The 22915-nt window shown below is 45.1% G+C and overlaps 1 protein-coding gene across 1 annotated transcript in view; it reads left to right on the top strand.

The window, feature by feature from the left end:
- LOC144764867 (uridylate-specific endoribonuclease C-like) overlaps positions 1–21798 on the top strand; it is a 72278-nt gene extending 50480 nt beyond the window's left edge. Inside the window, exons 6-7 of the mRNA XM_078650302.1 lie at positions 20051–20193; positions 21639–21798. Coding sequence (XP_078506428.1) covers positions 20051–20193; positions 21639–21750 — 255 coding nt within the window. The 3' untranslated portion in view covers positions 21751–21798. The remainder of the gene's footprint in view (positions 1–20050; positions 20194–21638) is intronic.
- The last annotated feature ends 1117 nt before the right edge of the window (positions 21799–22915 follow it).

Genomic DNA, 22915 nt, shown 5'->3' with positions numbered 1-22915 from the left:
TCAGATATACTACGTTTTTAGTATTGCAATTTGTGAATTTCCTTTGCTCCCAAGTGGTTCCATTCCGGAAGAAAAGTTTTTTGCTTTTCTTGGTCAGGTGGCAGCTACTGCAGTTTCCACAGGGAAAGTGGCCTTGGACGTCAACAGATGGTTGCGTAACGATTGTTGTTGATTTTGGTCTTGTGTGTACCAGTATGTCTCTTAGGTTACGCCCTCTTCGGTGAGCAAACATAGGTTTTTCAAAGTTCAGGTTGCCACAGGTTAGTATCCTCCAGTGTTTATTCACAATTTTTGATACTTCGTTGGACATGGTGTTAAAAGTTGTCACACATATAGGTCTTTTATTCTCCTTCGCTTCTGTGGTTCGGTCCTCCAGTAGGGCCTCTCTGTTGTTATTCGTAGCTCTTTTCAGTCCTTTTGCAATGATTCTCTTGGGGTACTCTCGTTGCTTTAGCTTCTCACTCAGGTCTTTCGCCTGTAATTTGAAATTGGACACATTTGTACAGTTACGTCTCAGACGTAAAAATTGTCCATAGGGCAAATTTTCACGCAAGTGCCTGGGGTGAAAGCTGTCGTATCTTAGCAGACAGTTTCTCGATGTTGGCTTGAAATGGGTAGTGGTTTTTAAGCCCCCATCTTCTGCATAAATATTTAGATCAAGGAAGACTAGTAGGTTGGATGACATGGTACTGGTGAATTTGAGGAAGGCATTTTGGTTGTTCAGCCATATTTGGAATTCCTCCGCAGATTGTCGGTCACCTTCCCAGATGACTAGGACGTCATCTATGTACCTCCTCCAGCATTTTATGTTTGTTCTGTATGGATTTCGTTCATTGAGAATTTTTGTGGTCTCTAGGTGATGTACATAGAGCCCCGCCAGGCTCGGCGCAAAGGTACTACCCATGCTGGTTCCATGGCACTGTTGGTAGATCGTGGTCTTGTATTGAAAGAAGTTTTTTTCTAGGGCCAGTGAGATGCATTCTAGAACCAGTCCTCGTGGTGTTTGATACTTCCATTGTGTTGAGAACAAAACTTCTTCAATGATCATGAGTGTTTCGTCATCGCCTTTTGGTGTGTGAGGGGTATTTTTCAAAACACTGAGTGCTTCAACACACGTTGAAAACACTCCCTTCCCCTCCTTTTCTTGGTTGGATTCTCTGTGTTTATCTAAGTATCCCAGTGGAGCAAGAATCCATTCGTTTCGCTCTACCTCCCTTCTTTGTTTTTGACTCAGTACAGGCAGCGCACAGCTGCGGGAGCCTTACTCTCATACTCACACACATAGTCTCACACATTAGGTACTTACATCAGCGGTCTTTACAATGGAGGACGAACATGGCCTCACGTTTGGGGACGACGAGATCGACAGAATTCTCACAGCCATCAACCCGTTTGAGGGCCTCAGCAACCCAGAAACAGGTCCTAATATTAATGATTGGAACGAAATAGTGAACCTAAGACGTAACCAAATCAAAGCAGCACTACATGGTCTACTAATGACAGAGTACCTCAGGAATAAAATGGGCCCACCGGGTCTGATCGTCAAAACTGAACCGTTCATATTCCAGTCAGATGCCCAGTTTAAAAAAGAGTGGTCCCTGATCTCCTGGCACTGCACCAGGGACTGGTTAGTCCTCATTGTTAAAACAGCGGCCAGAATAACACAAGAATTAAAAATTGAAATTCAAAAAATTGAGGTACAACTAAGCACTTACATCTCACCTGCTGACCTCAAAATAAGACTAGATGAACTTAACCAACAGATGACGGAGTTCGAATACACCCTGAAACAAAGTAAGTTTAGCAAACTTAAAAAAGATAAAGATAAATTCACACCGGAAGGAGCCTATCCATATACAAAAGCTGATTATGTGCACAAGAACCAAAACAGTGACATAGACAGTGATGGATCAGACAGTTCAACCGGCTCGAACTCAGGTAATGGCCAAAGGTACCGTCCAAACCGAGGCGGTTGGAGACAAAAGAGACAACAGTTCCCGAGACAACGGGGATGGAGAGGGTACCCTCAATTCCCACAATACATGGGTCCCCCACCGTTCTCCCCTTTCCAGTTTGGTCCAACAGCTAATGCTCAGGGGTATCCACAATGGAACCAGGATTTTGATGGTGCCTTCTATGACCCACAGCCTTTTTTAGGCACCCGCCCGGGGCCACGGGGAAGGAACCGGAAGGGAAACAACGTCACATGGGAGGACCAGAACCAAGGAAACCCCCGACAAACCAGGAGCATGACGGGATCCTTACCCAACCAACCGTCGTCCAGCAACCAGAGAGGGACTTAGTGGTCAATCTCACTCCAACACTATTAACGAGTCTACAAACCCAGGTGTTAAACAAAGGCCTAGGCTTTGTTCCGACACAGAGACCTGATATCTTTAAAATGAACATTGAGATGCAGGAATTCATACGCAAATTGAAACTACAAGCCTACTTCATGGAAAGACCATCACCAGTTCTGAGAACCGATACCGGCCTTAGACCCAAGTCTACTTTCACCCCACCAGATTCCTTGGTCCCCTTAGAGCTATTGGCTTATGAAAAAGCTATCATGACAGAAGTCAACAAACTGGATGTGTCGTCTACTAGAATTTTTCACAACACAACAAGGGAGGAACAACAAGCCCTAAAAACGCTATCTGAGGACACCAATATCATAATAAAGCCAGCAGACAAAGGCGGAGCCATCGTCCTACAAACTGCCGAGGCCTACGACAGTGAATGTTTAAGACTACTGTCTGATAGACGCAATTACATGATCCTACAACAGGATCCAACAGAGAACCTGAGAATTAAGATTGGAGGAATGATCGAAGAAGGCCTAGCACACGATTGGTTGAGCAAGAAAGAGGGCGAATTTTTGGAGCAGAAAAAACCGCGGATTCCGTATTTTTACAGCATCCCGAAAATTCATAAAAACCTCACCAATCCCCCTGGAAGACCGATAGTATCAGGGATCGGTTCTATCCTAGAACCACTGTCAAAATTCGCGGACGCTTTCCTACGCCCTCTAGTACAATCTACAAACACCTACCTCAAAGACACAAAAGCGGTATTACAACTCCTACAGGACATACCCTTTGACCCGGGCAGTCAACTCTTGATCAGCCTGGACGTCGAAAGTCTTTATACCAGCCTTCCCCATGACGAAACACTCATGATCATTGAAGAAGTTTTGTTCTCAACACAATGGAAGTATCAAACACCACGAGGACTGGTTCTAGAATGCATCTCACTGGCCCTAGAAAAAAACTTCTTTCAATACAAGACCACGATCTACCAACAGTGCCATGGAACCAGCATGGGTAGTACCTTTGCGCCGAGCCTGGCGGGGCTCTATGTACATCACCTAGAGACCACAAAAATTCTCAATGAACGAAATCCATACAGAACAAACATAAAATGCTGGAGGAGGTACATAGATGACGTCCTAGTCATCTGGGAAGGTGACCGACAATCTGCGGAGGAATTCCAAATATGGCTGAACAACCAAAATGCCTTCCTCAAATTCACCAGTACCATGTCATCCAACCTACTAGTCTTCCTTGATCTAAATATTTATGCAGAAGATGGGGGCTTAAAAACCACTACCCATTTCAAGCCAACATCGAGAAACTGTCTGCTAAGATACGACAGCTTTCACCCCAGGCACTTGCGTGAAAATTTGCCCTATGGACAATTTTTACGTCTGAGACGTAACTGTACAAATGTGTCCAATTTCAAATTACAGGCGAAAGACCTGAGTGAGAAGCTAAAGCAACGAGAGTACCCCAAGAGAATCATTGCAAAAGGACTGAAAAGAGCTACGAATAACAACAGAGAGGCCCTACTGGAGGACCGAACCACAGAAGCGAAGGAGAATAAAAGACCTATATGTGTGACAACTTTTAACACCATGTCCAACGAAGTATCAAAAATTGTGAATAAACACTGGAGGATACTAACCTGTGGCAACCTGAACTTTGAAAAACCTATGTTTGCTCACCGAAGAGGGCGTAACCTAAGAGACATACTGGTACACACAAGACCAAAATCAACAACAATCGTTACGCAACCATCTGTTGACGTCCAAGGCCACTTTCCCTGTGGAAACTGCAGTAGCTGCCACCTGACCAAGAAAAGCAAAAAACTTTTCTTCCGGAATGGAACCACTTGGGAGCAAAGGAAATTCACAAATTGCAATACTAAAAACGTAGTATATCTGATCAAATGTCCCTGCAACCTTGAGTATGTTGGTATGACAACGAGGGCTGTAAAAACAAGAATGAACGAGCATAAGAGCAATGTACGCTGCAAAAAGAGCACAACGAAAATGGCAACTCACTACCTAACTGCTGGACACTGCGTAAATGACCTAAACTGGACAATTATTGAGCAACTACCCTCTGAAGCTGGGCTCTTCCAGAAGGAACAGAGATGGGTTTTCAGGCTTGGAACCCATAAAATTGGGCTTAATGACGATTTACCGTGGACCCAATTGACCAATGACCAATGACCGGTGAAACGATCCTTCCAGTATTGTCAAAAAATAGAACTTCAATTACTAAATATCTCGGAAATTGAAGACTATTATAACTAATCGGATAAATACAGCGCGACCACAATCGTATGTCTGAAGTTACTCAATCAGGATACTTCTGAGACCAAAAAACTGAAGTTCTTGTTAAACCGGCTTCAACAAGAAAGAAATTGCCCCATTGAAAGCGCAGACAGTACTGAAAGGACCGCTGGAATCCAAGAAGCGCATGCGCGATAATCAGTGTCTGTCAGAAATGACAATAGCAAACGCGCATGCGCCATTTATCACTGGCGTGCGCATGCGCGAGTGATCAGTCACCATGCGCCTACGGGGAGAATCACCAGACGTCTATGCCATGTCATTACATGACGGAGAGACATGCGCGAGGCAAATTAGCGGACGTTCCAAACATGGGCATCTGTCAATTAACATGGAGCGGAACACCCATGTTAGGAAACACAGATACTTCCGCCCCTTAAGAAATAGGGTATAAATAGCATGACCACTGGTCTACCATCCAGAACCAGCGGAGCAGCGTGTGGGGGTAGACGGTGTCCATAGCGTCCCGTAATCGTGAGTAATCCTCAGACTGATCAATTAAGACCACCCTCCTAAAACTAAAGTGAGTAAGAATGAGTTATTAAATCTTGCATCATTCTCCCCAACAGATTGCAAAAATAGCAACACCCCAGACGTTCTCTATGCTCATGAGGCAAAAAAGCAAGCTTCACAAGTAGGACCAATAATAACTCTAAGTACCAGTACATGTGTGTTCTATGTTGTGAGTTTTGTGAGTCTTTTTCCTTCCACAGGCTTTAAAACAAGCATAATGGTGAGGTTCCAGGTGACTGCACCTGCTTGAACTACCCGCTACAAGGGTAACCAATGTTGTTTTCTCCTTTTTGTCTTTCTGCAGGTCATTGTACTTGTAGCAGACCGCTGTAGGCACACTTAGCCTATATTTTCGTCACTTTTCTGTATAATACACTTTTTAATTTTAGAAAAACGTGAGTAAGGTGGGGAGGTTGTGCCCCCGTCCTGAAGAAGGAGCTTGGCTCCGAAACATGTCGACAACGCACACCAGAGGTCCTGTTCCCTAATATAACAGCCCTGACCTCATTTTGCACTTCTTTTAATAATACCAGCCAGAGTTCAGAATAAATTTTTCCTCAAACTCATGCGCCAGGTATTTTTTAATTTTTTCACCACATCCCACCACTCACTTAACCTAAGACACCCCACACACCAACACCACACATAGTCTTTACTATTAGTGCTCCCGCGTAGTCGTAGGTCGCAGCACGCCGCATCCCGATAGAGGGGTGCGAAGACCCCGATGATGAAGCATGACACCAAGGGGCCTTTTGGTGTGTGAGGGGTATTTTTCAAAACACTGAGTGCTTCAACACACGTTGAAAACACTCCCTTCCCCTCCTTTTCTTGGTTGGATTCTCTGTGTTTATCTGAGGCTGTGACTAGGCCACAGAGTGGAATGTTTCCCGTATACACGTTCCTATTGGTCCCCTAAGGTGGTAGTACTGACATACCTGCCTCCAGAGATAATTACTGGTATTCTCTAGCAACATGAGGGAAAGTGAGTGCACTGAGTTGGGAGAGTGGGGCTGAGACAATCTGCACAGAGTAGGTCTGTGATTGGTCAGGTGATTGGATGGGTGTGCCGGAAGTCTGTCTAGATCTGAATGTTTTTGAAAGTGGTAAGTTAGCTGTGTAGGGACTCGTTGGTGGTGTGTAGCCTTGGAAACATGGCAGAGGCCCACGGAGTGAGTGGTGAGGTGTAGGGATGTAGTATGGTAGCAGGTCCTGTACCTGGAAGGGTGGATGGGGGCTGGTGTGTTGGCCAGATCCTTGTATATGCCTGGTGGGAGAGGAGGGGGGCGTGAGGACAATCAGCAGCAGCAACACTTTCCGATGCAAGGCTATAGTGCTTAATTTGAACCGGTGGATGCCAGTACTTATTTTTGGGCACCTGTACTTATTTTCGTCCTCATCAGATATTTACCGAACTCAAGAGGTGGGAAACACACAGATCATAAAGACGGAGGAAAAGAAAGGCAGCAAAACTATCACGAAGAGATAAAGGAGGAACCTCCAAGAGTTAGATAATGGGGCAAGGAGTGTCATGTAGTATATTAAAAAACCCTGAAATTGGATTTGAGACTACACAGCCTTGGCATTCGGCGCACTGGAATTCCTCAAAAAGCTAAAGACCTGTTTCTTCAACTAACACCCAGCAGACAACCTTCACACCTGCTCCAGCACCGGAATACATCTCGGGTGATAAGTCGCTCTTTGGATATCCTTATAACATAACATAGCATAGCATTACATAACATAACACCAACATTTAATTGCCCCAGCAGTGGGCTTCTGAGCAGAGCTTCGGCACCAGCACTCTTTCTTTCACAGACATTTGTTTGATTTTGAGTGATTCTAAATGCTCTCAGATGTAATGTAGTTGACAGTCTAGTAGTTGGGGGGCGGAGCTAGTCGGGTTGAGGGGAAGAGGAGGAGCTAGAACAGGATGAGGGCAACAGACCCCCATCAGAGGCCGAACACACGTACGCTAGAAGATATATATCAAGGATTAGGAGGTCATCAATGCCCCGTCGTCTCTATCTGCATTGGGAACGCAGCGCTATCCAAATATAAGGATCAACCTTAGGCAGCGCCTACATTTAATGGCTACCACCCAATGACAACTGGATACAAACACAAGACTACATCTTGCTCTTGAACAACTAAAAACGTGTGCATTTTGCTAAAATAAAAACCATACTACGCAACCTACCATACTATTTACGTCTCGTCTGATGAGCCTATAAACATATAGAAATAAAATCTGAAGGGCTTGGATTATAAATACTAAGAAATGTCAAGTGGCCTCCAGAAGAAGGCGTGAAGACGCCGAAACGCGCATAGAGACAAATCACTAACTCCACTTGTCTCTTTTTATTGAAAAAGAATAGTTTTTTTAAAGATATGTGTATTAGTTGATATGACTGTTATCTGAAATACCGTTATTTGTAACACCAAGGAAAAATTGATTGTTAGAATTTTTTAACTGTGTTAATAATATGTGTGAATATTTTTTGTATTTTTAATAAATGAACTATGAATATAATTGTTGTTAATTGTTTATGCATTTGTCGAATGTGCACCACATTAGTTATTGTATAGATTGGCTACTAGAATTAATGTTGTTTAGTACTTACCATTTAATGTAGGACCCACTAGTTGCCTAGGATAAGTTATTTTGATAAATTTGTGTGCCCTGACCTAGGAACTATCTAGCAGAATCAGGGGGTCCCTTTTGTTATATATGGCAGTTAGAGTAGGGACAGGGTTGACACTGGATGTGAGGAATAAAGCTCCAGTCAAACCTCAAGCTGTGTCTGTGATTATTAGTAGCGCAATGCTACAACTGGCGACGAGGGTGGGATGACTAAACCCACTGTCCACAGACCCCACGAGAGCACCCTGTCCGGGCAGCGTCGAGGAGAACGCTGCCGAGTGAAGCCGAGCTGCCGCCCGAGCAGAGTGGCCAGCAGCAGGTGACCCTGTCCTTCCAGAGACCGTGAGGGAGCCAAGATGGGCCGAAGGAACAAGCGCTGAACCGCTCGAAGAAAAGAAGTTGATCGCGCCGAAGCGCGACTCACGCTGGAAGCGTGTGCCTTAGGTGAGCACTGGAAGTGCAGAAGTCGGGAGCCCACTCTGACCCTGCCTCGCACCCAAGAGCGAAGAAGAAGTGCCCCGGCGTGGAGGACACTGTCCCCAAAGGCCCGCTGGAAAGTGCCACCGAGCGTGTTGAAGTCAGGGCTCGAGTGCCCGTCGACGTCGGAAAATCTCACGCCCGATGCGTGAGTTTCGGCACGCTGTCGCCGAAGAAAGCGCGGGACTTTGCAAAGTAAGGCGGGAGCCCACCCCAACCTCACCTGGTGGCAGCAGTGGCAGGAGAGAAGTGAATCCTGATGTGTGCTGCCTCCTGAAGTCGCCTGCCGGTGAGTCCTGAGTGAACTGGTACCGAGTGAAGAGAGAGAGAAAGCCTCGTGTGCATGCAGTGACGGCGGCCATCTTGAAGTCAGGCACCATTCGAGACAGACCCCTTGGTCATTGTAGAGCAGCCATTTTGAAGTCAGGCATACAGCAAAATAAACAAGCATTGGCGAGTAAGAATAAACAAGCATTGACAAGAACAAATAAACAAGCATTGACAAGAGCAAATAAACAAGCATTGGCGAGAAGAAGCAAACAAGCATTGACAACATCAAGTCAACAAACAATAACAAATGTGAGTGAACTACAAGAACGAACATTGACAAACGCAAGCAGTGTAGTGAAAAACAAGCACAGGCAAAGGAAAGAGTGAGAGGGAAACAGCGACACAATGGTGACCCCCAATACTTCACCACAGCGGAATGAAGCTAAGCCCATCATCGCGGGAGGATCGCACCTGCGAGCCCCAGAACCCCTGACCGTGACCACGGGAGGGAGCATGGGCCCCAAGTGGCAAGAATGGCTAGAAGACTTTGAAGATTATATTGAGGGGTCCGAAGTGACGGTGGACAAAGAAAAGTTAATAGCCCTCCGCAACCTAGCAGGCCGAGAAATAAGCAAAATAATCAAGGACCTTCCGCCTGCAGATGCTGGAACCTATGACAAGGTACGTGAGGCATTAAACAAGAAATTCCTCCACAAAAGGAATGTGGACTATGAACGCCATGCATTTCATCAAGCGCGTCAAGGAAAAGAGGAGGCAATGAGTGCATTCATCACCCGGCTGCGGCGGCTGTCGAGACACTGTGAATTCGAAACCTTCTCGCCTGACGCTGCCATCAAATCGCAAATCATAACCGGTTGCCACTCGGAAACACTCAGAAGGCGGGCTGCTGAGAAAACCACATGAATTAGAAGAGATTGAAGAGATGACTCGTGTCTATGACCAAGCTGAAGAACACGCCGCCACCATCGAAACAGGACACAGTGTAAGCCATGAGCAGGCGCACCGCGTTCAAGAAAAACCCAGTAGCAGACGAAAGTACTCGCAAGAGAAGCAATGGAGACAGAGACCGTCATCGCGCCAAAGACGCCCAGAATACAGGAGGAGAGAGCCCGGGCGAAGGGACCGGAAGCCGGAAGGGACTAAACGATGTTACCGATGTGGATATGACTATCCCCATGCAGACACCTGTCCTGCCATGGGTCAGCAATGCAGGGAATGTGGGCGGTCGAACCACTTTGAAGCAATGTGTGGAGACTATCACAAGGATAGGCGAAGTGAGACAACGAGATCGTCTCGCTCAGACACAAGAAAGCATCACATACGAGCTGTTCGAGGTGAGTCCATGCGGTCCCCAGGCTCATCACATTCCAGCCGAGAATCACGCAGGTCACGATGGGAACGCAGATCCCCGTCTCGGGACTCGAGATCATCATCATCCAGGGAATCGGCGTACACCGTCGAATACTTAAACATGATTGCTGATCCTGACCAACTCAAAAGGTATCCACGCCTGGACTTTAAAGTGGGGAATTATGACACCAAATTCGTAATGGACAGCGGAGCTTCGCTAAACTACATTCCTGTTACGGAATACGAGAAAATGACCCCGAAGCCCCCATTGACTTTTGCACCAGTCTGTGTCTTCACGTGGATGTCCAAAAAGCCACTCCCTTGTCTGGGCAAATTCCACACGACACTCACTCATGACACCATTACCATACCAGCGGTCATCCATGTCATCAAAGGACCTGAAGCCGACTGCCTACTCAGTCTCCCCACTGCAGAGCGTCTTCGTCTGGTGGCTATTTTATTCAAAGTCAATGACAACCAGAACTGTGTCAGCAAGTTCCCCAAGCTATTTCAGGGCCTGGGTAAGCTGAAAGGGTGTCAAATTCATCTGCACATTAACGAACAGATCAAACCAGTTGCTCAGCACCCACGACGTGTTCCATTCCATCTTCAAAGTGCCGTCGAGGACGAACTTCAAGAACTCCTGTCTGCGGACATCATAGAGCGCACGGATGGCCCAACCCCGTGGGTGTCGCCAGTGGTCATCGTGCCTAAAAAAGGGACTCCCAACAAGGTGAGACTGTGCGTTGACATGCGCCTACCCAACACTGCGATTGAAAGGGAGCGACACCCTGGACCGCCTCTGAGCGACATGATCGCTGCCCTGAATGGTGCAAGGGTATTCTCGAAGCTGGACTTAAACAAAGGCTATCACCAGCTCGAATTAGACACCAAATCTCGCTACATCACGACGTTTGCTACACACCTTGGCCTTTTTAGGTACAAAAGGCTGAGCTTTGGTGTCTCCTCCGCCGCAGAAATTTTTCAAGAGGCGATCCGGCAGCTGATTCAACACATCCCCAACACCTTGAACTACAGCGATGACATCCTGGTCTATGGGTTCAATGTTCGTGAGCACGACATCGCTCTTGATCGTGTTTGTCATGCCCTGTTGGATGCAAATCTGACGCTGAACAAAGAGAAATGTGAGTTTCACCAGGCTACTCTAAAATTCTTTGGCCATATCTTCTCAGATGAGGGCATGAAGCCTGATCCGGACAAGATTGCAACCCTGAACAATACCAAGAGCCCGCAGGACGTTAACGATTTGAGATCGTTCTTGGGGATGGCCAGCTACTGCGCCCGCTACATCCGTGACTACACGACCATCAGTCACCCCCTTCGGATCCTCACCAAGCTGGGTCAACCATTCGACTGGACCCCTCAGTGCGAGCAAGCGTTCAAAGACATCAAGCGCGCTGTAGGGTCGGCGGACAGCCTCTCATACTTCAACCCTCAACGGAAGACTGAGATCACTGTAGACGCCAGCCCCGTTGGCTTGGGAGCCATCTTGGCGCAATATGAGAACGACTCTGACCAGAGACGGATTGTTGCCTATGCCAGTCGCAGCCTGTCTGATCCCGAGAAGAAGTATTCGCAGCCGGAAAAGGAAAGTCTTGCGGTGGTCTGGGCATGTGAACACTTTCATGTTTTTGTACATGGAAGCACTTTACCTTGATCACCGATCATCAGGCGCTGGTCACCATCTACGGCAACCCAAGGTCCAAGATGCCTCCGAGAATCGAGAGATGGGGTCTCAGACTGCAAGAGTACATGTTCACCATTGTTCACAAACCGGGGAAGGCGGAGAACCCGGCTGACTACATGTCCCGTCATCCTCAGCCATCATCAGAATCCAAACCATCGATTGCTGAGGAGTATATCCACTTCGTGGCTGATCAAGCACTGCCACCTGCCATTCCCATGAACGTCATCCGGGAGGCAACCGCCCAAGATGCCGTCTTGCAGATCGTACTCCGCCGGATTCAAACCAATCGGTGGAGACATGACCCACAAGAAGAAGACATAGACCCCACGGTCCGGCAAGAGATACAAGCATTCCGGCATGTCTGCGATGAATTGTCGGTCACCACCATCGGAGTCATTCTACGAGGTCAACGACTTGTGATCCCTAGTCAACTACGGCAAGGAGTTGTCAATTTGACCCATGAAGGTCATAGAGGAGTAGTATCTACAAAGCGAGCTCTCCGGGAACGCGTCTGGTTTCCCTTCCTTGACCAGATGGTAGAGTCTACCCTGAAGGATTGCCATCTCTGCCAGTTGACCAACAAAAGCAATCCACCGGCACCACTACAAATGACCACCCTGCCCAGCGGAGTGTGGCAAGAAATTGCCATGGACGTCTACGGACCGCTGCAGTCTGGAAAATATGTGGTTGCCATAATTGACGAATATTCAAGATTTCCCATCGCACAAATAATATCGTCCACAAGTGCCTCTTGCACTCTCAAGGTGCTAGATGAAGTATTTGCAACATGGGGTGTCCCCAAAGAGGTTAAGACGGACAATGGACCCCCATTCAATGGACACGAATTCAGTGCATTTGCAAAACACATGGACTTCAAGCACAGGAAAGTTACACCACTCTGGCCACAAGCAAATGGCACCATCGAAAGGTTTATGGCTACGATCAAAAGGACATTTCAGCAAGCCACGGCTGAGAAGAAGGAGCTGCAGGCTGCACTGAACGAAGTCCTCAGAGCCTACAGGACCACCCCACACTCAACCACCGGACAATGCCCAGCGACCCTCATGCTAGGGCGACCGATGAGAAATCGCATCCCAACATGGGAAGGGGCCTTGCAAGCCGCGTCGCCAACTCACAATCACCAAGAGATGGCTGTGACTGACAAACATAACAAGGACAAAATGAAATCATACGCCGATGCCAAAAGGAGAGCGAGGTCTCCATCCTTGCATGAAGGAGACTATGTCCTCGTCAAACAGGATCAACAGAGAAAGACTGATTGCCGATTCCGTGATGAGCCACTGCTGGTCACCCAACAGAAGGGCACCATGCTGACTGCGGAATCCGACCAACGTTGACTCACCAGGAACGTCTCTCACTTCAAGAAGTGTCCTCGAGACATGAAAGGACCTTTGGTGAGCCTGACTGGCACTCTCGCACTTGAGGAACCCGACCATAGTGATACTGAAGGCCGAGGTCAGCAGAATGGACTCTTACCGAGTGAGTCCACTGGGGCCATGTCCTTGCGGCCACGTCATGATATCCAACCACCGAAGAGACTCATTGAAGAGATGGATTGAAGCACTGTTTGCTTTTGTTTTATTAAGAAAGGGGGAGATGTAATGTAGTTGACAGTCTAGTAGTTGGGGGGCGGAGCTAGTCGGGTTGAGGGGAAGAGGAAGAGCTAGGACAGGATGAGGGCAGTTAGAGTAGGGACAGGGTTGACACTGGATGTGAGGAATAAAGCTCCAGTCAAACCTCAAGCTGTGTCTGTGATTATTAGTAGCGCGATGCTACATCAGTCATGACTGTGAGGACAGTAGCAGTGTCGATTGACAGGTAAGGGGGTAAAAATACAAATAGATTTTAGCAATGAGGCTTAAACAGCAGTTGATATGCACAAGGTTGATACTAAACGGTGTGTGTTTTCATACAAGTATATTGATTTGTCCTCTGTGGGTGTTTCATACCACTGGAACCTGATGGGCATTCAAGTAAGAATGTGCATTTATATGGTAAGTGAATGTGGAAATATATCAGTTTCAACGTCAGTTTTCACAACCCCCAAAATAAATGTGAATAAGTACAGATAAAAGCAGCGAAAAATAAATATGGGTGAATACAGATGGAAATGTCAAAAAAATAAATACCATAAAACTGATTGTAATACTCATAATATATTTATCTATGACCAGTAGTGGTTTGCTATCTGTAGGAGAATTGCAATAAACACAGCTTCTAATGAACACAAGTCTACTGTGTGTATGCAGTAAAACTGAACTATGAGAAGGAAAGTAGCAGCTTTAGTTTGTTCTCTCCTGCCAAGTCAGTACATGACCTGGGAACCCAGGTGAACTGCACACCGCCAGGCCACCTGAGGCCTCAGACAATATACTATAAACCAAAAAAGAGCCCAGCCTCAACATGACATATTTCTTTTTACAGTCCAGAAGTCCTCGAGTCCTAGAAAAACGAGACTTCAAGTGTTTTTTTAATAATTTAGTTAATTCTATCTACTGAGGAATAAAATCCAAACAAAGAAGGACTTTTACCTCTGGCAAAATCCCAAGTCTGACCACAGCTGCTTTCCTACATTATAAACTCAGGAAACAATTCAAGTCCGGCAAAGTAAGGCGTGAACACAGGCAAAGTGAGGTAATGGAGGCCTTCTTATAGAGACTAGAAAGAAGGGCTCAATAAAGGAATGACAAATTTACATTTTAGGTAGGATGCGGGATGCTTCTTCAGGGTTCTGATACAAATATTTAAGTAAGGACTGGGACGAGGAAGAAGGATGCAATGGGGTCAGGAACAGCTGCTTTGGTCAATGTGTCATGCAAGAATTCATATGAATCCGTCTATCACACCTCCACCCAAATATTTTGAAGAATTCATGACAAATCCAGATGTTCTAGGGCACAGGCATTCAATTCAGGGCACTAGGTGATCAGACCAGTACCAGATTTTAATGATATTCAGACATGATACATTTACATCCAGTTTAACTAAATGAAACACATTTTTATAGTCAGTGGTTATGCTGAGAATCTGGAATGAGCATATCCTTCTTGGACCCTAGTCGGATATCCCTACTCAAGGAAAAGTACATGTATGTTTATATTCATTAGAAGTGGGTTAATGTTTGTCTGTATTGCCATCCAGCAACTCAAAATGTTGACTGGTCTGACCTTCCTTAGAGGATTTACTGCTCAGAACCTCTTTCCCTGGCAGTCCCCAATAATCCAGCAAAACCATGGCATCCTCTGGACCCAAGAAAAGTTATGTTTTCTTCCCCGTAGAGTCCTCCACCTTTGCTGTAAAAACTGTGTGGGTCTCTTCATTCTTGTTGGCATCAAACCACAACTATACAATCTTCTTAAATCCATCTATTCCATTAGGGTGGGAACTTCCCACAAATTCATACTAATCTGGGAAGGAAGATTAAACGGTCCAAGAATAGCTGCGATGATGAGGAACTACATGCACACATAAGCTGACCACTAGCAAGGGAGAGCCAACCTTTCTTTAGGGTTGCAATACGTTTTTGGGAGAACTAGTATAAATTAGTTAAGACATGGAAAATGGTTCTTTGCAATGTCCTACTCTGCAATATTTCATGTTGCCGTGACAATGCTTTTCAATGTATCAATCAGTTATCTTTGTTCAACTATTATTTATTGCTCCTGATCTTTCGATACCTAGTTTTTTGTACCATTGGTCTGGGATTATTTCCATAACTGAAGTTAGGGGAATCATCTTTAATCCATTTGCTGGCTGACATTTGGGAATACGTGAAAGAGAGATTTCTTGAATTGTAGTAGAAAGTTCATCTTGGCCACCTTCATGATCATTTTCCTTTGTCTCATGTCCTGCAGAAGTACCATTACTGCAGGTAGGTCCAACTTAATTCACTCTTTTCTTCAAGCCTACCTTTTAGTCAAAAAAGTTTGTTATCTCCAATGTAACAACATACAGATCAGGTGCCTGGGTCTCTAAAATAGACAATAAACAACAAGATCCCTATACCTGGGGCGATTAATACATTTCAAAGACATGAGTACACATCACTCAGGTTGTATTTTTTGTTTACATACCGAGGTAGACCCCTGCTATCTATCGCAGTGCGGTATCACTCCTCTAATGTCTGATTGTCCCCACTCATTCTATTGTTCCAAAAAATTAATTACTACGGTCTCAATTCAAACAGTATCCAGAGTGATGTCCAACAAATGTCTGCCTTCTTTACTGACAGTACATCTATCCACACTTAACCACATGTGTACACACCTTAAGAGGAAAAAATGTGTGGTGGAGAGGAAGGCACCTCACGGGCGAACAACCCTCGGGGATGTTGGCAGATGTTACCAACTCAATGCCCCTTTCTCATCATCGGTTGCCTTCCAATCCGAAAAGAAAACAAAATAGGTACAACACATAAACTGAAATGCGTGTAAAGGTGCAACATAAAGAGTATCACAACATTAACTCATAACGGACAGGTGCAGTGACCGAGTGTTGAATACCCTGATGAATCTGCCGAAACTAGTGGGGCAGTGAAACATGTCGGTATCAGGTACTGGTAGGCGATATTAAGCTACCAACCTCTTTTTTAATTCTTCAGCTCACACTGAAACGAAGAATAAAGTGATCGAGTGGGTGTGGCTGTTGATTTTATGTCACTCTGTCCGTTATGAGTTAATGTTGTGATACTCTTTATGTTGCACCTTTACACGCATTTCAGTTTATGTGTTGTACCTATTTTGTTTTCTTTTCGGATTGGAAGGCAACCGATGATGAGAAAGGGGCATTGAGTTGATAACATCTGCCAACATCCCCGAGGGTTGTTCGCCCGTGAGGTGCCTTCCTCTCCACCACACATTTTTTCCTCTTAAGGTGTGTACACATGTGGTTAAGTGTGGATAGATGTACTGTCAGTAAAGAAGGCAGACATTTGTTGGACATCACTCTGGATACTGTTTGAATTGAGACCGTAGTAATTAATTTTTTGGAACAATAGAATGAGTGGGGACAATCAGACATTAGAGGAGTGATACCGCACTGCGATAGATAGCAGGGGTCTACCTCGGTATGTAAACAAAAAATACAACCTGAGTGATGTGTACTCATGTCTTTGAAATGTATTAATCGCCCCAGGTATAGGGATCTTGTTGTTTATTGACTGTTTAGAGTGGAGGGCGATCCCTTATATACCTTTCCATATCCCTCTTGGCTCCTTTTTGCTATTGTATGTCTCTAAAATAGACCACATCTGATGTCCATCTTCTACTTCAGTGAAGAAATTGACTGCCTGTAAAATATACCCTCTCCTAAAATTCTATAGGGCCATCACTTTACTTTTCTAATGTACTCGACTACCAAAAGCCTCAGGCGGGAAGGGGAATTGTGCCTGTTCCAGTCTGTCCACCAGGGACCAGGCACTTTGTGGACTTCCCTGTTTCTGTCAGGAAGGCCCCAGTCATAGGGGGTGCTGCCACCTTTCCTCAACTAATATATATTGAAATCGAAACACACTTGTTTGGTTGGTACTGCGACTCCGGTGCACACTTTTTAACTCTACCCATATACGCCTCTTCCGAATGCTGGTTGACTCTCATCAACTCTTGTTTGTCGTATTACTTTTTTTTGTGCCCTGCTGCTCAGGAGCCAGCAGGTGCAGAGTTCACTTGTTTCTCTATCCATGAAATTCTTACAAAATACAAAAGAGTATGTTATAGAAATTGAAATCCTACTGCATGTACGCTCTGGGAGAAATGAATTATGAAGATTTCAATATAATATGAAATCCATTGAGAATACAGTATGAAAATTCCATATTAGTTATGTCCATCCCTAACATGTGTTGAATATTAGTTTCCCAAAGTTTGTGTGATGGTTTAATTTTCACGAGATTTACCAAAAATGAATATTACGAAAAAATAGGGGCTATTGACTCCACCAGCTTAGGAAACTCTGGGAAGTGACCAAAACGACATTAAGTGAAAATGTTTGATGACTAAAAAGCTTTACAAAAAATGTAATTAATCATTTTTGTTTGTGCTCATTTTTAGGTATCGCTAGAGTCAGCGCATGCGCTGCTCTTGTTAGGTCTCCCTAGAGTAAGCGAATGCGCTGCTCTTGCTAGAAATATAGTAGGTGGTTTAAAAGTTCTACCCAGGCCGGACACCAGCTTGGTATTACGCGCACAAGCTCGCGCGACATGCACAGCACTTTTTCCCGTCGCGCACGCATGTACGCACAATTCACGTCACCCACCACATGCGTTTTCTTAATTTTTTTTTCATTTCGCGGCCGCACGACGTTACTTTTACGGCCGCGCGGCTAATGCTTGTTAAATGGCGTGGGGGAGTCTATTGTGCGATCTTTTTACAAAGTACAGTAAACCCCGTCTATACAGAGAGGCAGCTCACACACTAGGCACCTTTGCGGAAGCCATCCGGCGCTTTAGCACAGCACCTTTGGGGAAAAGAAGGCACTGCCCTCATGCAAACACAAGCCTTTGAGAACATGTCGCCCACGGATGCCAGGGAAGGCTGAAGGCCCCCTTGGCCCTGTAGGCTTGTAGACTGGGAGGGCGGCAGGCTGCGTGTACTTTAAGCGCCCTCTCTTCCCTCAAGTGTTATGCGGGCGCTACACAAACATTCTGATCCGTGCCAGGACGAAACAACTCCCAGGCAAGCATCACACACAGAGTTCAGTGTCTGAGGCCCCTGAAACATGTCTCGCAGTCGACAGCTGCATGCTCGGACTGCATCCATGTGCCAGGCAAGTGTACCGCGGAGGAGGTGCGCTGGGCGCTATATGAGTACGGGCAGTGGGTGTACGGTGTTCACGCGACACAGTCTTCGTGTTGTTACCTGATCGCAGACAGAGTTAATTTTCTATTCTCTTGTCCTTGTGTGGCGGAGATGTTTGCTGATGTGAGTTGTAACGTTGTGCTGGTATGTATAGTGCTTTATTCCAACCTGCGTTCACCCCGCCTTCACTCATGGAGCCCCGCCCCCATGTTTTCTCTTGTAAGTTGCATTGTTGCGTTCGTATAGCGCTGTAATCCACTCCGTCGCCTACATGCCCGCCCAGTGGTTGTCCACCATACTGTGTGTGTGGCACAGAGGAGGCCCGCCCATCTCTTGCCTTCGCTAGGGGATATCCGAGTCATCATGCTTCCTGCTGTGAGTTCTGTTGTCTTCTTGACTATATAATGCTTTATGCTGCCCTCTGGGCCTTGTGGGCCCTTTGAAGCCCTTGGATGGAGAAGGCCTACTGCGGGGCAGTTTCTGTCACCGCCAACATATTATATGTGCGTCCATTGCATCATGTAAAGTCTGCAAGAGACACCAGTTATCTTTTCTTGTAGTTTATTGGACCAAGTGTAGAGCAGTCCAGGGCCCAGGGAGCGGCCAGCCCCTGCCCAGCAGGTCGAATACAAACACTCTAAGAACTGTATGACATAAGTGACAATACAAGGTTCCAGCCACTCTCACATAATACAAGGTACAGTAGAAATAACAACAACGCATGTAATACAGAGCATAATAATAATAATAAGGAGAAATATACACAACACCACACGTCGCATCTCGTTTTCCAGCACTGTCGGTTCAGCCGTTGTATGAGTGTGACTCCGGCTGTGGGTAGTTGTGGTATTAAGCCACCAGTGTAATCCTGGTTCAGGGGAGCTGGTGGAATGACGAATCTACAGATGGCTGGGGCTCGTCAGAAGGTCGCCTCATTCGCTTAAGGTGGGGACGTTTAGGGCTGGGCACAAAGAGCATTCTAGATTAGAAATGTTCAGCGCGCAAGTCCTAAACAAGCATTGGCATAGCCAATAGGTCTCGCTTTTGGGACCTTATAAGTATTTAGTTATGCAGCACAATAGCCTTGGTGCAACATCAACAGTTGCATGTGTAAACACTTATAAGGACCCAAAAGCGAGACCTATTGGCTATGCCAATGCTTGTTGATGTATGACTTGAACTGAAATGTGAGGTTGTCTACAGTACATTTTTACCAAAATTAATATGCGAAAATCTGGAGCAAACTCAATATTTTATTGTTTCTGATTAATATTTATATTCGGGTGAAAGCTGATGTTTTTTTATTCCAAAATGTGTCCCTTGTGCGTCATATTATTGGTAGTTAAAATAAATATCAATATTCATGTTTTTTAGTATTATATTATTTTAAGTTATAATGTTCATTAGTCGTTTTCTAGTGCTTAGTTTTTTGTCATAATTATTTGTTGGCAATGGTCAATACCGTTTGCAAGAGAAAATCTTTTGGAAAGAGGAACATTTGCAGAAATCAGTTATGTAAATTTTCTGCCAGAGGAAAACAACACATTTCCAGATCTTTACTGATAATGCTGTGTTCTTCTTTTTCATCCTCTTCTCTGGTGCTTCCGGTGCGGTCTCAGTGGACAAGCTTCCCTGATGTCATGGCGTTTCAGTACAAGTGGTCGACATACCTGAAGTCTGTTGGTTCCTTCTACATAGGTTCAAGCCCTGAGTTCGACCTTGCTGTCTACACCCTCTGCTATGTAACAAGACCAGACAAGCTGTAAGTACCTGGGCACGCTCTGCTACCATTCGGAGTTGCTTCTTTTGACCTTAGTGTATTTATTAGTTTTTTTTAATAGATTGACAGTTAATTTTAGTCTGTCTGAAGCCATTAATAGAGCATCAAAATCTGGCATCCAATAGGTTTTGGGTTATATTTGAGCAACTGAGACACAAAGACTTTAGGCATCAATTTGGACCTACAAACAATAGATTATATTGATTTAGGTCGCCTACCTACAAAAATGGTGGCAAGGTAACAACATCCCACACCATCCCACATCATCTCCTACATAAACGACATCCTTCCTTATGCAACAGATCTCCTCCTATTTAGAACACTTTGTCCCACTAGACCACTCCTACGTCATTCCAGCTGTACTACCCCCCCTCCCCCCCCCCACAAGTAGAACACATTAAATCCTCTCTGGATAGCCATGCTTTCCTCTGAAAAACACCCTTAATCTCTTGATCACACCTCCTCCCCTCTTGCCCACACATCATCCCTTCAACACCACACCCTTCCTCGCTAGACAACAAACACTCTAACTGCATCCGCCTCTCTACTCTAGATCACACTCTCTAGAATTTAGAGGCATTCCAAAAATGATTTGGGCTAATTAAACAACAGGACTCATGGTATCCTGCAAGAGAAAAAGGGATATCAAACATCTGGATTAGGGAGGTCAAATAATATTATAGGGGATGTTATTGAATTGGAATATAGGTATTACATAAAATGATTAGAAGTTGTAAATAAGTTGATTTGAGATGTTTTGCAACACGATTGGTGCTATTAAACAGTCTGCTAAAATGTATCCTGGAACAAAATTGGCTCTATTAAATAACTGGATTAGTGGTATTCTGTTACAAGATCAGATGTGTGAGACAGCTAGATTAGAGGTATCCAATAACAAGGTTATAGGTATGGAACACCTGGAATAAATCTATTAAATAACATGATTAGAGGATAACATAACTGAATTAGATGTCTTCAATAATAGGCTAAGAGGTATTAAATACCTGGATTCAAACTATTCAATAACATGATTGGAGATATTAGACAGCTGGATGTGACCTATTGAAAACTAAGTGCATAATATGCAGAGTGATAGCATCATCATGATTATACCTAGAGGTGCATGATTTCTAAACTACAGGCAGGTGGGATTTGGTGGGATGGTGGAGATAGCCTAGGATACATTTTCTAGGTTTAAAAGTTCAGTTTCTGTGGCTCAGTTAACACCAGTCCCTGGTATGATGTGCAAGCCATTCCACCAAGGGGAAATCTGGTGAAAATTTAGCCATTGCTCAAAAGAAAAGAGGCTGTCTTATGGAAAGGAAGAGTTCTGCAAAGACTGGGATTACATCAAATACACATTAAGTTAGATAACATTAGGATATTATCCTCTTGTCCTAGTAATGCTGCCTTCTTTTTCTCAAAAGGTGTGATCTTCGCATCGGTGGACAAACTAGCAAAATTCAGACCTACTCCTGGGCCAACTCCACCTATGGCAATGGGAAGAGATATGTCGCCTCTTCTTATCCTAATGTCTAGTGCACATGCCACAGAAAATAAAGATCTTGTTCTCTGAAATTCCCTTCAGTTTTCTTTTGCTTTGAGTTATTTCAGGATTTAAGTTGCATGTCTGTGTTCTTCAATTTCAACTTTCTAGTTGCTATGAATATCCAAGACCTCTGTCTTATTTGATTTGCAGGAAATAGTACCCTCCTAATCACATTGAAATTATTATGCAATTAAGTATCTCAAGGATTTTAAAGATAAGTTTGCAATATAGTTGAATGAAATTTGACATACTGCAAAGGTACCGCTGGGATGGTGGGATGTCCCCTTCATGGATGTACATGTGACCATCATGTGTGTACGATGGAGGCGCGGTTGCAACAAGGATTAAGATCCAGACCTGGGCTCTGTGGTTAGAGGCGCACACAGGATGAGGAATGAAAAGGACTACTGTCAGTATATCGGCTGTAGAGGACTGACAGTGGTGGCAGAGATATGATTCAACAAGCAAGAAAGGCCTTTTCATGCATCACATGCTGTTGAATGGTCTCCTTGCTTGCTATCCTATTCGCCTCTCCTGTGTTTCTAAATTGGTCTGCCAGTCCTCTGCAACTGTGGCCTTTCTCCATCCATGATGGACATAGATTTCACATATCTGTACACTACATGTGTGTAAAGGATGTGTGTGGAGCAGGTGTGACAGATGCAGCTATAGTCACACTGCATTCCATATCAAATTTATTACATTCTAGCGGTACCTAAGATGGACGGTTAGATGGAGAGTCCAGACAGCAGATGTGAATACCTGGCGTCCCTTGAGAACATTCCAGGGAACCTAGGTAGTGGGTCAGACAGAGCAGTGTTAAGGAAATGAGATAGAGGGCCCCTTTGACACTTAGGTGTTTCACGCCGCCTTTTCCTCTCCCATTGTTCTCTGGAAAGGGTACACCCAAAAGTTATTAGGTAGCAGTTTCCAATGCTTCAGTGCCCTTGCTGTCGGTTTCTCCGGAAAGAAGACTCCCAGCTCCACCCCACCATCCTGCTCTTCCTTCTGACAGAGACTTTGACTGGAACAGTTGCTGTGAAATAACCAAAGGGCCGAACTGTCCAGATCGTATAACAGAAATCCTGGTTATTGGAATACATAACTTTCTGTAACTTTAGTATTAAGCTTTGGCAGAAACTTACAGCCAGGGTG

The sequence above is a fragment of the Lissotriton helveticus genome, chromosome 1_1 (assembly GCF_964261635.1).
Source record: "Lissotriton helveticus chromosome 1_1, aLisHel1.1, whole genome shotgun sequence".
NCBI lineage: Eukaryota > Metazoa > Chordata > Amphibia > Caudata > Salamandridae > Lissotriton > Lissotriton helveticus.
The sequence above is the reverse complement of the archived record's forward strand: the minus strand, read 5'-3'. Positions and strand labels throughout refer to the sequence as shown.